General features: G+C 39.3%; 1 protein-coding gene across 1 annotated transcript in view; it reads left to right on the plus strand.

Annotated features, from left to right (window-relative positions):
• Window positions 1–15,590, plus strand: part of PRKAR2A (protein kinase cAMP-dependent type II regulatory subunit alpha) — a 70,439-nt gene that overhangs the window by 45,663 nt on the left and 9,186 nt on the right. Inside the window, exons 7-8 of the mRNA XM_043885668.1 lie at window positions 7,138–7,239; window positions 7,419–7,493. Of these exons, the coding sequence (XP_043741603.1) occupies window positions 7,138–7,239; window positions 7,419–7,493 (177 nt within the window). The remainder of the gene's footprint in view (window positions 1–7,137; window positions 7,240–7,418; window positions 7,494–15,590) is intronic.

The raw sequence follows: 15,590 nt of genomic DNA on the forward strand, positions 1-15,590 counted from the left end.
CAGAATTAAGAATGCTCCTTAAAAAAAAAAAAAAAAAAGAATGCTCCTGAGCAGGATTTTGCAGAAAGAATGAAGGGATAGAGCCAAAGCAAAAACACCCGGTTGTGGATGGGACTGGTGATAGAAGCAAGGTTTGATGCTATAAAGAGCAACATTGCATAGGAAGCTGGAATATTAGGTCCATGAATCAAGGCAAATTGGAAGTGGTCAAACAGGAGATGACAAGAGTGAACATCGACATTCTAGGAATCAGCAAACTAAGATGGACTGGAATGGGTGAATTTAACTCAGATGACCATTATATCTACTACTGTGGGCAGGAATCCCTTAGAAGAAATGGAGTAGCCATCATAGTCAACAAAAGAGTCCAAAATGCGGTACTTGGATGCAGTCTCAAACACGACAGAAGGATCCCTGTTCGTTTCCAAGGCAAACCATTCAACATCACGGTAATCCAAGTCTGTGCCCCAACCAGTAACACTGAAGAAGCTGAAGTTGAACAGTTCTACGAAGACCTACAAAACCTTCTAGAACTGACACCCAAAAAAGATGTCCTTTTCATTATAGGGAACTGGAATGCAAAAGTAGGAAGTCAAGAAACACGTGGAGTAATAGGCAAATTTGGCCTTGGAGTACAGAATGAAGCAGGGCAAAGGCTAATAGAGTTCTGCCAAGAGAACGCACTGGTCATAGCAAACACCCTCTTCCAACAACACAAGACAAGACTACACATGGACATCACCAGATGGTCGACACCGAAGTCAGGTTGATTGTGTTCTTTGCACCCAAAGATGGAGAAGCTCTATACAGTCAGCAAAAACAAGACTGGGAGCTGACTGTGGCTCAGATCATGACCTCCTTATTGCCAAATTCAGACTGAAATTGAAGAAAGTGGAGAAAACCACTAGACCATTCAGGTATGACCTAAATCAAATCCCTTATGACTATACAGTGGAAGTGAGAAATAGATTTAAGGGACTAGATCTGATAGAGTGCCTGATGAACTATGGATGGATGTTCGTGACATTGTACAGGAGACAGGGAGCAAGACCATCCCCAAGAAAAAGCAATGCAAAAAAGCAAAATGGCTGTCTGCGGAGGCCTTACAAATAGCTGTGAAAAGAAGGGAAGCGAAAAGCGAAGGAGAAAAGGAAAGATATACCCATTTGAACGCAGAGTTCCAAAGAATAGCAAGGAGAGATAAAAAAGCCTTCCTCAGTGATCAGTGCAAAGAAATAGAGGAAAACAATAGAATGGGAAAGACTAGAAATCTCTTCAAGAAAATTAGAGATACCAAGGGAACATTTTATGCAAAGATTGGTTCAATAAAGGACATAAATAGTAGGGACCTAACAGAAGCAGAAGCTATTAAGAAGAGGTGGCAAGAATACACAGAAGAACTGTACAAAAAAGATCTTCATGACCCAGATAATCACGATGGTGTGATCACTCACCTAGAGCCAGACATCCAGGAATGCAAAGTCAAGTGGGCCTTAGGAAGCATCACTATGAACAAAGCTAGTGGAGGTGATGGAATTCCAGTTGAGCTATTTCAAATCCTGAAAGATGATGCAGTGAAAGTGCTGCACTCAATATGCCAGCAAATTTGGAAAACTCAACAGTGGCCACAGGACTGGAAAAGGTCAGTTTTCATTCCAATCCCAAAGAAGGGCAATGCCAAAGAATGGTCAAACTACCACACAATTGCACTCATCTCACACTCTAGTAAAGTAATGCTCAAAATTCTCCAAGCCAGGCTTCAGCAATACATGAACCGTGAACTTTCAGATGGTCAAGCTGGTTTTAGAAAAGGCAGAGGAACCAGAGATCAAATTGCCAACATCTGCTGGATCATCGAAAAAGCACGAGAGTTCCAGAAAAACATCTATTTCTACTTTATTGACTGTGCCAAAGCCTTTGACCGTGTGGATCACAATAAACTGTGGAAAATTCTGAAAGAGATGGAAATACCAGACCACCTGACCTGCCTCCTGAGAAACCTGTATGCAGGTCAGGAAGCAGCAGTTAGAACTGGACATGGAACAACAGACTGGTTCCAAATAGGAAAAGGAGTACATCAAGGCTGTATAGTGTCACCCTACTGATTTAATTTATATGCAGAGTACATCATGAGAAATGCTGAGCTGGAGGAAGCACAAGCTGGAATCAAGATTGTTGGGAGAAATATCAATAACCTCAGATATGCAGATGACACCACCTTATGGCAGAAAGTGAAGAAGAACTAAAGAGCCTCTTGATGAAAGTGAAAGAGGAGAGTGAAAAAGTTGGCTTAAAACTCAGCATTCAGAAAACTAAGATCATGGCATCTGGTCCCATCACTTCATGGGAAATAGATGGGGAAACAGTGGCCGAGTTTATTTTTTCGGGCTCCAAATCACTGCATATGGTGATTGCAGGCATGAAATTAAAAGACGCTTACTCCTTGGAAGAAAAGCTATGACCAACCTAGACAGCCTATTAAAAAGCAGAGACATTACTTTGCCAACAAAAGTCGGTCTAGTCAAGGCTGTGGTTTTTCCAGTGGTCATGTATGGATGTGAGAGTTGGACTATCAAGAAAGCTGAGTGCCAAAGAATTGATGCTTTTGAACTGTGGTGTTGGAGAAGACTCTTGAGATTCCCTTGGACTGCGAGGAGATCCAACCAGTCCATCCTAAAGGAGATCGGTCCTGGGTGTTCATTGGAAGGACTGATGTTGAAGCTGAACCTCCAACACTTTGGCCACCTGATGCGAAGAGCTGATTCATTAGAAAAGACCCTGATGCTGGGAAAGATTGAGGGCAGGAGGAGAAGGGGGCGACAGAGGATGAGATGGTTGGATGGCATCACCGACTCAATGGACATGGGTTTGGGTGGACTCCAGGAGTTGGTGATGGACAGGGGGGCCTGGCATGCTGCAGTTCATGGGGTTGCAAAGAGTCGGACACGACTGAGCGACTGAACTGAACTGAGCAGGACTTCCCTGGAAGTCCAGTGGTTAGAACTCCTTGCTTCCATAGCAGGGGACTCAGGTTTGATTCCTAGTTCCCACAGAGAACTAGGATCCTGAATGTGGTGTGATACAGCCACAAAGAAAAAAAAAAAAAAGATTGGTCCTGAGAGATGAGTATACACTGGCTTAAGAATACATCACACGCTTGGGAACCCAGTGCTTAAAATATTCAACATAGATCATAGATCAAGAAATAATGGGGGAAAATAAACTCAGTTTTAAAATACGTTGATGACAACTTCTAGTCTAGGCCAAGACAGAATAGCCCCATTCCTCCCTAGTCTTCCCTCTTAAAGCTAGAAAACTCTGGATATCATACAACAGACGAACATAGGCGACCCTGAGAGAAGGAAACGAGAAGGTGGACTGGTTAGGGCTTTCAAGACTTAAGGAAGGATATAACAGTGAGTTCCCCAGGTTTTCTTATTAATTGCCATGTATCCCAGCATTTTTCAAGAACTGAAAGAAAAGAACTGTCAACTGAAAATTCTATACCTCATGAGAATATCCTTCAGAAATGAAGATATTCTCAGGTAAAAGAAAACAGAAACTTTGTCACCAGCAGGCCTACCTTGAAGGAATGACTAAAGGAAGTTCTGTAAACAGAACGGAAGTGAAAAAAGGAGATTTCAAATATCAAGAATGAAGAACAACCAAAAGAGTAAACATATAGATAGACATAAAAGTCTATCCTCCTCTAGTTTGCTAAAATAGGTTAGATGCTTGAAGCAAAATTATAACATTGTCTTATGTGATTCTCACTGTATGTAGAGGAAATATTTCAAAGGGGCCTAAATGAAAGTTAAGCTTCTACACTTTACTCACACTTCTAAAATGTTGACACCAGTAGACCATGGTAAGTTACATATGTAAATATAATACTTAGAGCAACCACTAAAGTAATCTGTGCAAAGATATACTCAAAAACTGTACAAATCAAAAGGAATTCTAAAAAGTAATTCAGGTAACCTATGGAAGGGCAAGAAAAGTGAAACAGAAGAACAGAAACCAGAGGGGAGAACAGAAAACATTGACTAAAATGGTAGGTGTAGGCCCTAACATATGATTTGTCTCTATAGATGATCTGTATATGCCAATTAAGTGACAGAGACTGGTAGAATGGATTATCTTAAATGACCCAACAATATGATATTTATAAGAAACTCACTCAAATATAATAATATAGGTAGGTTGAAAGTAAAAGGACAGTAATAGATATACTATGCAAACACTAACCAGAAGAAGTCAGAAGAAATTAAGTTAGTATCAGATAAGTAGATTTCATGGCAGAGAAAATTACCAGATGGAACAGAAACTCTAACTCTGTTATTTTCATAATAATGAAAGAGTTAATCTACCAAGAAGCATAGAAGCCCTAAATCTGTATATACCAAACAACAGAGCTTCAGAATATGTAAAGCTAAAACTGATAGACTGAAAGAAAAAATAGATAAATCCACAACTGTATTTGCTGACTTCAACACTCTTTTCTCAACAATTGATAAAACAACTAGAAAGAAAATCAGGAAGGTTATAGGATTTAACACCACCATCAACCAAAAGGGTCTAATTGAAATTTATAGGACATGTCACATAACAGCAGAGAATACACATTCTTTTCAAGCCCATCATGAATGTTCACTGAGATAAACTACATATATCCTGGGATATAAAAAGTTAGCAAATTGAAAAGAACTGAAATCAGACAGTGTGTTCTCTAACCACAGTGGAATGAAACCAGAAATCAGTAACAGAAAGATAACAGGAAGATCTCCAAACACTTGGAAATTAACCCATTCCTAAGTAATCTGAAAGTCTCAATAGAAATTTATTAAAACTGCTTGCCTTCTGATTGGGATATGAGAATTAAACAGAAGGACACAAGAGAAGCCATTTCCTTAGTGCCTGGCGTATGTTGGGTGCTACAGAGTGGGGGCACCCGCTCCCCTTGGTTGTGGGGCTGCTCACCACCCTTCTCTTCCTGAAGCTCCCTCTCCTGAGATCCCTGCTCTGCCTTTCTAGTTCCTCGCCTTATCCTGTGCAGTCTTCCTTCCTGTTCCTGCTATCTTAAGTGAGATTCATCTCCCTGCTGCCTTAAGCAGCAGTGATCTTTTTGGATGTCTTTTTCTGCTGCTTTACAGTCCAAGCCCTTCCAACGCTTCAGTACTTCCTTCAGGAGAGTGACCCCGAGAGCGTCCTCCACAGTGTGACTTCTCACTTGTGCCTCCCAAGGTCTTGTAAATGCCTTCTGAGGCTAAATCAGGGAGTACCTGGTGTTGCCACTGAGTTTCTCAGATTGGATTCTGAATTGAATCCAGGGGCAACTGCTACACAGTCTCTGCTCAGACACCATTGAGCAGCTAACACTTTCACTTTGTAACATTATAAATGAATTTAGAAATACTGGTGTTTTGACAATGTCTACTCAAACATAAGGAAGGGAACTTCATAACTCCCATTGTCTCAATCTTGAGTGTTGTCTTTCCACAGCACCCATGGCCTTGACTGGCCCAGAAAACACATGGAAACTGAAGTCTAAAGATAATGGAGTGATATTCCAAAGTACAACAGTAACATTTTAAATGATATTAATACATCTCCAGCCTTGGACTTCAAAAAAGTAGTGGCAAGTGGTGCAGCCCATGAGAGCAATCAGGGATTGCATGGCTCTTTGCAAGCAGACAGATGGAGAAGAAAACGGGGGCAGAGTCTGGCTTAATGCCAGGGCACAGACATTATTTGTATGTCAGTTTAGGAAGGGAAGGGGCTTCCCTGGTAGCTCAGACAGTAAAGCGTCTGCCTACAATGCGGGAGACCCGGGTTCGATCCCTGGGTCGGGAAGATCCCCTGGAGAAGGAAATGGTAACCCACTCCAGTATTCTTGCCTGGAAAATCCCATGGACTAAGGATCCGGGTAGGCTACAGTCCATGGGGTCGCAAAGAGTCGGACATGACTGAGCCACTTCACTTCACTTAGGAAGGGAGGGTAGGAGTCTGCCACATTTTATACCAGGAGCGCAGGGTACAGGAGGTGATTTCTCCTGCAGATGGAACTTGGCATGGGATTGGACCAGGGAATTCTGATGGCATGTGAGTCAGTGAAGTCTATTTAGACATCTCTACTCAGTTGTCTTCTATGTGTTTTCTCCACCCAGCTCCCACCCCATCATCAAAATACTAAAATAGCAAACCTGCACCTAAATTTGCCCTACCCCCTTACTGTTTTTCATTCTTTCAGCCTTTAGGATGTTATTAGTATACTTTAAAAAAAAAAAATCTTTCTATTCCTGAGAGCCCAAGGTAGAAGAAAGGTGCAATTAACTGAGGTATAAAAAACTGCCTAACCTTGTAGGAGCCTAAGCAATTAACATTCTCCTGGCTGCATGTCCCTCCCCACACACGCATACATGTATTTGAGAAGTACCTGACCATAACTCTGGTTAACTGTCTTGAGTTTGAATCCCTGACTTGCTGGAGTCAAGATATGTTTTACATGCCTGCCTTCCATCTTGAGTTTCCTACTTTCTCTCTCCATTAATTTATAAAACCTACCTCCCCTTCGGATACCAGACAAATTTATATTTTTGCAGCAAAATTTTCCTTGATCACGCCAGGCTATTGTGAATGCGCTCTCTCCTCAGAATTCTTGTAGGACTTGCTTTGTCTCTGTAGTTCACCTAGCAAATTTCATATGCAGTCTTGAACTGTGGTTTTTTTATTCCTATAAATTTTGTATTACTTCTCCATTGAGATTATAAAGTCCTTGAGGGCAAGAACCATCTTACTGTTTTATCTCCTTTTTTTTTTTGAAGGTGTATCTTTTTGTTTTGAACAGTGACTATGAGCTCACAAATGTTTGGGACTTTTTTTATTTTTTATTTTATTTATGACCCATAGGTGGCACTCATTGAGTACTTGACAGCAAGTGACAACATGAGACATCTGTCTTGTCCATGCTGCAGATCTTTTTCTTCTAGTGATGACTCAAATTGAAATATCATTAAACACTCAGTTGATCCAGTACCTTCCAAAGACCTCTAATCTTTGCTGTGGCATAGTTTTAATTAAATCACAGATGCTCTCTTATACAGGCGTTCACCAGAATTTTCATATTATTTCTTACAGGACCGTGTGACATTTAGAAGGATCATAGTGAAAAACAATGCAAAAAAGAGGAAGATGTTTGAATCATTTATTGAATCTGTGCCGCTTCTTAAATCACTAGAGGTAAAGCCTATTTTAATTAGAGTCTGTATATGGGGACTTAAAAGCTGTTAAAACAATTCTTTTGTTAGGTTTCTTAATTCATACTATTCTAGCCCATTTCAATGTTGTATAGATATTGTCAGTATTTGTGACTTTTATTTAAGGTCTTTTCCTTAGAATTTGTGTGTTCATTGATTCAGGTGTCAGAACGAATGAAGATCGTGGATGTAATAGGAGAAAAGGTCTATAAGGATGGAGAGCGCATAATCACTCAGGTGAGTGGGGACCTCAGGCAACTCCTTTCTCGGAAGTCACCTCCTGAAGGACTGGTGCGTCGTTTGTCCACTCATCCTGGGGAACTCATGTTGCTAAGTACTCAGGCACACTTCCTGCAGAATCTTCTGAAGCCCATTGATGTTCATCTCTGGCCTCTGTTCACCTTTCCTTGGCTTCTGGTTTTGTTTTTTGGATATCGTTTACTTTTAACCCTGAGTAAGCCTCCTTCATCACTGTTAAAACCTGGAGGTCAGAGGGTTGTGTATTTTCTCTCTCTGTTTGGCCCAAAGTCTCTCTTAGCTAACCCAGTACACAGCGGTCTTCAGTGACTGACCAGATTTGTAAGGTCCCCTTAGTGTTTCCTTTGTACTCTTCTGTCATGTTACTTCAGGTACTGTAAGGGTCGCCACACAGTGGACTTGAACATTATGATGAGTGCTGTGTAATAATTTTATTTATCTACTGTGTTTGCTTTTTTAATTATATGTAAAAGGTATTACAGATTTTTCCATTTTGTATTTCCATTTCCATATTATAAACTTCTCTCTGAGTGGTTTTGGCAAGATCACTGGGAAGGAGACTTCCCTGGCAGTCCAGTGGTTAGGACTCCATGCTTTTGCAGGAGTCACAAGTTCAATCCCTGGTCAGGCTGGGAGCTAAGATCTCACAAGCCACACACTGCAGCCCAAAAAAATTTTTTAATTAAAAAAAACAAAAGGAGCACTGGGGAGATGTCTGGTTGGTCTGGGTTAAGGAATGTGCCCTCCTTGAACCTTAGTTGAGGGCTAGAAGGAAGACTCAGAGTGGACAAACCTAAATCCCCAGACCACCCTTGGGGCCTGGAGGTGGAGTTGACCCAACCAGTGCCACAGAAATTAATCAGGCTGATCGCAGAAGGAGAGAGAGAGCTGCTCCCAGAGAAAAAGGACTAATGAATAAATGGTGTCTAAGTGGCATCTCCAAATGCCTTTGTTTTCCAGATAGCCCCACTGTTAATAATTCTTTTAATTAGAAGTTGATTTGATTCAGTAAGTATTTGGTTGTTTTTTTCTTCTATTTTCAGTAGTTAATGTTTTTTTGTTTGTTTTTTTTTTTCATTTATTTTTATTAGTTGGAGGCCAACCATTTCACAACATTGCAGTGGGTTTTGTCATACATTGACGTGAATCAGCCATGGAGTTACATGTATTCCCCATCCCGATCCCCCCTCCCACCTCCCTCTTCACCCGTTTCCTCTGGGTCTTCCCGGTGCACCAGGCCCGGGCACTTGTCTCATGCATCCCACCTGGGCTGGTGATCTGTTTCACTATAGATAATGTTCATGCTGTTCTCTCTAAACATCCCACCCTCGCCTTCTCCCACAGAGTCCAAAAGTCTGTTCTGTACATCTGTGTCTCTTTTTCTGTTTTGCATATAGGGTTATCATTATCATCTTTCTAAATTCCATATATATGTGTTAGTATACTGTAATGTTCTTTATCTTTCTGGCTTACTTCACTCTGTATAATGGGCTCCAGTTTCATCCATCTCATTAGAACTGATTCAAATGAATTCTTTTTAATGGCTGAGTAATATTCCATGGTGTATATGTACCACAGCTTCCTTATCCATTCGTCTGCTGATGGGCATCTAGGTTGCTTCCATGTCCTGGCTATTGTAAACAGTGCTGCGATGAACATTGGGGTGCACGTGTCTCTTTCAGATCTGGTTTCCTCAGTGTGTATGCCCAGAAGTGGGATTGCTGGGTCATATGGCAGTTCTATTTCCAGTTTTTTAGGAAATCTCCACACTGTTCTCCATAGTGGTTGTACTAGTTTGCATTCCCACCAACAGTGTAAGAGGGTTCCCTTTTCTCCACACCCTCTCCAGCATTTATTGCTTGTAGACTTTTGGATAGCAGCCATCCTGACTGGAGTGTAATGGCACCTCATTGTGGTTTTGATTTGCATTTCTCTGATAATGAGTGATGTTGAGCATCTTTTCATGTGTTTGTTAGCCATCTGTATGTCTTCTTTGGAGATATGTCTGTTTAGTTCTTTGGCCCATTTTTTGATTGGGTCATTTATTTTTCTGGAATTGAGCTGCAGGAGTTGCTTGTATATTTTTGAGATTAATCCTTTGTCTGTTGCTTCATTTGCTGCTATTTTCTCCCAATCTGAGGGCTGTCTTTTCACCTTACTTATAGTTTCCTTTGTTGTGCAAAAGCTTTTAAGTTTCATTAGGTCCCATTTGTTTATTTTTGCTTTTATTTCCAATATTCTGGGAGGTGGGTCATAGAGGATCCTGCTGTGATTCATGTCAGAGAGTGTTTTGCCTATGTTCTCCTCTAGGAGTTTTATAGTTTCTGGTCTTACATTTAGATCTTTAATCCATTTTGAGTTTATTTTTTGTGTATGGTGTTAGAAAGTGTTCCAGTTTCATTCTTTTACAAGTGGTTGACCAGTTTTCCCAGCACCACTTGTTAAAGAGGTTGTCTTTTTTCCATTGTATATCCTTGCCTCCTTTGTCAAAGATAAGGTGTCCATAGGTTTGTGGATTTATCTCTGGGCTTTCTGTTCTGTTCCATTGATCTATATTTCTGTCTTTGTGCCAGTACCATACTGTCTTGATGACTGTGGCTTTGTAGTAGAGTCTGAAGTCAGGCAGGTTGATTCCTCCAGTTCCATTCTTCTTTCTCAAGATTACTTTGGCTATTCGAGGTTTTTTGTATTTCCATACAAATTGTGAAATTATTTGTTCTAGTTCTGTGAAGAATATCGTTGGTAGCTTGATAGGGATTTCATTGAATCTATAGATTGCTTTGGGTAGTATAGCCATTTTGACAATATTGATTCTTCCAATCCATGAACACGGTATGTTTCTCCATCTGTTTGTGTCCTCTTTGATTTCTTTCATCAGTGTTTTATAGTTTTCTATGTATAGGTCTTTTGTTTCTTTAGGTAGATATACTCCTAAGTATTTTATTCTTTTTGTTGCAATGGTGAATGGTATTGTTTCCTTAATTTCTCTTTCTGTTTTCTCATTGTTAGTGTATAGAAATGCAAGGGATTTCTGTGTGTTAATTTTATATCCTGCAACTTTACTATATTCGTTGATTAGCTCTAGTAATTTTCTGGTAGAGTCTTTAGGGTTTTCTATGTAGAGGATCATGTCATCTGCAAACAGCAAGAGTTTCACTTCTTCTTTTCCTATCTGGATTCCTTTTACTTCTTTTTCTGCTCTGATTGCTGTGGCCAAAACTTCCAAAACTATGTTGAATAGTAGTGGTGAGAGTGGGCACCCTTATCTTATTCCTGATTTCAGGGGAAATACTTTCAATTTTTCACCATTGAGGGTAATGCTTGCTGTGGGTTTGTCATATATAGCTTTTATTATGTTGAGGTATGTTCCTTCTATTCCTGCTTTCTGGAGAGTTTTAATCATAAATGGGTGTTGAATTTTGTCAAAGGCTTTCTCTGCATCTATTGAGATAATCATATGGTTTTTATCTTTCAATTTGTTAATGTGGTGTATTACATTGATTGATTTGCGGATATTAAAGAATCCTTGCATTCCTGGGATAAAGCCCACTTGGTCATGGTGTATGATTTTTTTAATATGTTGTTGGATTCTGTTTGCTAGAATTTTGTTAAGGATTTTTGCATCTATGTTTATCAGTGATATTGGCCTGTAGTTTTCTTTTTTTGTGGCATCTTTGTCAGGTTTTGGAATTAGGGTGATGGTGGCCTCATAGAATGAGTTTGAAAGTTTACCTTCTTCTGCAATTTTCTGGAAGAGTTTGAGTAAGATAGGTGTTAGCTCTTCTCTAAATTTTTGGTAGAATTCAGCTGTGAAGCCATCTGGTCCTGGGCTTTTGTTTGCTGGAAGATTTCTGATTACAGTTTCGATTTCCTTGCTTGTGATGGCTCTGTTAAGATCTTCTATTTCTTCCTGGTTCAGTTTTGGAAAGTTATACTTTTCTAAGAATTTGTCCATTTCTTCCAAGTTGTCCATTTTATTGGCATAGAGCTGCTGGTAGTAGTCTCTTACGATCCTTTGTATTTCAGTGTTACCTGTTGTGATCTCTCCATTTTCATTTCTGATTTTGTTAATTTGATTCTTCTCTCTTTGTTTCTTAATGAGTCTTGCTAATGGTTTGTCAATTTTGTTTATTTTTTCAAAAAACCAGCTTTTAGCTTTATTTCTTTTGCATTTATTTCTGCCCTAATTTTTAAGATTTCTTTCCTTCTACTAACCCTGGGGTTCTTCATTTCTTCCTTCTCTAATTGCTTTAGGTGTAGAGTTAGGTTATTTATTTGACTTTTTTCTTGTTTCTTGAGGTAAGCCTGTAATGCTATGAACCTTCCCCTTAGCACTGCTTTTACAGTGTCCCATAGGTTTTGGGTTGGTGTGTTTTCATTTTCATTCATTTCTATGCATATTTTGATTTCTTCTATGATTTGTTGGTTATTCAGAAGCGTGTTATTTAGCCTCCATATGTTTGAATTTTTAACAATTTTTTTCCTGTAATTGAGATCTAATCTTACTGCACTGTGGTCAGAAAAGATGACTGGAATGATTTCAATTTTTGTGAATTTTCCAAGACTAGATTTATGGCCCAGGATGTGATCTATTCTGGAGAAGGTTCCATGTGCACTTGAGAAAAAGGTGAAGTTGATTGTTTTGGGGCGAAATGTCCTGTAGATATCAATTAGGTCTAGCTGGTCCATTGTGTCATTTAAGGTTTGTGTTTCCTTGTTAATTTTCTGTTTAGTTGATCTATCCATAGTTGTGAGTGGGGTATTAAAGTCTCCCACTATTATTGTGTTACTATTAATTTCCTCTTTCATACTTGTAAGCGTTTGCCGTACATATTGCGGTGCTCCTATGTTGGGTGCATATATATTTATAATTGTTATATCTTCTTCTTGCATTGAACCTTTGATCATTATGTAGTGTCCTTCTTTGTCTCTTTTCACATCCTTTATTTGAAAGTCTATTTTATCTGATATGAGTATTGCGACTCCTGCTTTCTTTTGGTCTCCGTTTGCATGAAATATTTTTTTCCAGCCCTTCACTTTTAGTCTGTAGTTAAGTATTTGTTAAGATAGACAAGTAGGACCAGATTTAAGTGCTATGAAGAGAGGGGAAAGAATGACAATGAGAATGTAGAAAAGGAAGTATTCCATATGGTTTCATAGAGGAACCAACCTTTGAACTAAGCTGAAAGAACAAGTGCATTTTCAGCAGTTGAGGTCAGGGAAAGATCTTCCAGGGCAAGAGAACAGTATAAGCAAAGGCCATGGGTATGAGCTGTGTTCCAGGCCAGGTGTCCTGGTATGGGAAGAACGTGCAGCTGAGTTGCCGAGATGGAATGTGTTGACTGGCCACATTTGTTTCTGAACCTGCAGCACTTTAATTTACCCCCAGAAGACCTCTATTTTGTCCTGAAAGCCCCAGGCCTTCAGGAGGTATATCAAGAGCTATAAAAACCCACAATGTTTTCTGGGATATGTGTGTTCTTGAAGTTAGGAGTGCTAGGTGGTAGTGTAGAATGGACACAAATTAAGATGATACCCACCTTATTATAGACCACTTTTGGCAGTGTCTCTTGACCAAGACTTCTCTGAGGACTAGCAATATTAACATTATATCAGAATGTTAGAAACTGTTAGGAATTCTGGTTCCTGGACCCCACGCCAGACTAACTGCAAAAACCACACTTTATGTTGTTTTGTTTTTCTGCTTGTTTGTTTGGTCAGCTTTGTTACCCTGAATTTGACATACAATAAAATTACCAAGTTTAAGTATACAATTTGAGAGCTTTATAACCACCCCTATAATCATAGTGTAGAGCTTTTCTAATCACCTCAAAAAGCTGCTTGTTTGTATTTTAACTAAATCCCCTCACCCACCCCCTTATTCCTGAAAACCACTGATCTGCTTTCTGTCACTTTAGAAATTCCTTTTCTAGAATTTCACACAAATGAAACCATATAATGTGTAGTTTTTTTGTGTCTCACTTCTTTCTCTTAGCGTAATGTTTTTGAGGTTTATCTATGTTGTATGTTTCAGAGGATAATTCCTTTTTGTTGGAGAATAGCATTCCGTTATACAGATGTACCATAGCTTGTCTTTCCACTCACCAGTGGAGAGTCATTTGGGGTCTTTCCAAATTCTGGCAGTTATGAATAAAGCTGCAATAAGCATTCACATACAAGTCTTTGCATGGATATATGTTTTTATGGAATTGCTGAGTCACATGGTAAACATTTGTTTCACAGGTTGCCAAAATGTTTTTTAAGATGTCTGTACCATTGTGCATTCCCCCAACAGTGTTCAAGAGTTCCAGTTGCTGTGCGTCCACATCCGCACTTAGTATCAGGTCTTTAATGTTAGCCATCCTAGTGTGAATGTCTCATTTTGGTTTTATTTTACATCTACCTAATGTCTAATGATGGTGAGCATCTTTTCCTGTGATTGCTTTTCATCCATATGTTTTCTTTGGTGAAGTACACCTTTTGCCCTATTTTAAGTTAGGTCATTCAGCTTCTTAATATATTGAGTTGTAAGAATTCTTTAAAAAGAAAAAAAAAAGATGTGTCTGTTTATTTTTGGCCGTGCTGGGTCTTCTCTGCTGCATGCAGGCCTTCTGCAGTTGCGGAGGCTCCTCTCTAGTTGCAGTGCCCTGGCTTCTCATTGCAGTGGCTTCTCTTGTTGGGAGCACTGGCTCTGGATCACTGGCTCGGTAGTTATGGCCCGTGGGCTTAGTCGCAACTTGTGGGATCTCCCTGATCAGGGATTGAACCTGTGTCCCCTGCATTGGCAAGTGAATTTTTTTTTACCTCTGAGCCACCAGGGAATCCCCTGAGTTGTAAGAATTCTTTATGTACTCTGAGAACAAATCCTTTACCAGGCAAATGATTTGTAAATATTTCTCCCAGAATGTGGCTGTGAGGCTTGTCTCTTCATTTTATTAGTAATACCTTTTAAAAAGCAAAAGTTTTAAATTTTGACAAGTCGTTTGTCATTTTTTTCCTCTTGTAATTCACTCTGTGTCCTACTTTAAAAAAAAAAAGTTTGTATAATCAATAAGATTTTCTCTTATTTAACTTCTAGATGAGTACTATTCAGAGATATTGTGTGAGCCACATACAATTTGAAGTATTTTAGTAGCCAAATTAAAAAAAAAAACAGGTGAACTTTAATAGGGTATTTTAACCTACTATATCTAAAATATCACATTTCAACATCTAAGTGATATAACAATTTAATAATGAGATATTTTACATTTGGAGGATATTCAGTCTTTAAAATTCAACGTATATTTTACACTTAGAGCACCTATGAATCTATACAAGCCACAGTTCAGGTGCCCAGTAGTGACATGTGACTAGTGGCTCCTGTCCTGAGTCATGCAATTCTAGTCTCATAGTTTTAGATCTTACATTTAGATCTGTGATCCATTTTGAATTAATTACAAGATAGAGAAGGTCTAGAGCTTTTCATATGGATGTCCAGTAACTTGAGCACCATTTTCCTGTTCCATTGCCTGGACACTTGCAGTGAGAATCAGTCGCCCATATATGTCTGGTCTCTCTTGTTCCACTAATCTATGCCTGTCTCTCAGTTAATGCTGTATTGTCTTGATTACAATAGCTTTATATAGTAAATCTTTCAATCAGATAGTTTAAAGCCCTCCAAATTTTTTTAAATTAATTAATTTGTTTATTTACTTTACTTTACAACATTGTATTGGTTTTGCCATACACTGACCTCCTTAAAGCCCTCCAGATTTGTTGTTCTTTGTCTTAATTATTTTGTCTGTGCTATGCTCTTTGCATTTCTGTATATATTTTACAACCATCTTATCAACTTCTATCAAAAAGACCTGCTGAGCTTTTTTATTGGATTTACGTAAGTTGAATCTATAAAAAAGTTCGGGGAGTAGTTGACATCTTAATAGTGAGTCTTTTGTTACAGTCTCAGCGTACTGAAAGTGATGCTGTTGGCTAGGAATGCCTGGGCACTCATCTGTGCCCATACTGTTAATACCTGCGGTGAGCCTTCACAAACATTAACCCTGGCAGAGCCAGCGCTGTAGCTGGACCAGCCCT

Source organism: Cervus elaphus, chromosome 24 (assembly GCF_910594005.1).
Source record: "Cervus elaphus chromosome 24, mCerEla1.1, whole genome shotgun sequence".
Lineage (NCBI taxonomy): Eukaryota > Metazoa > Chordata > Mammalia > Artiodactyla > Cervidae > Cervus > Cervus elaphus.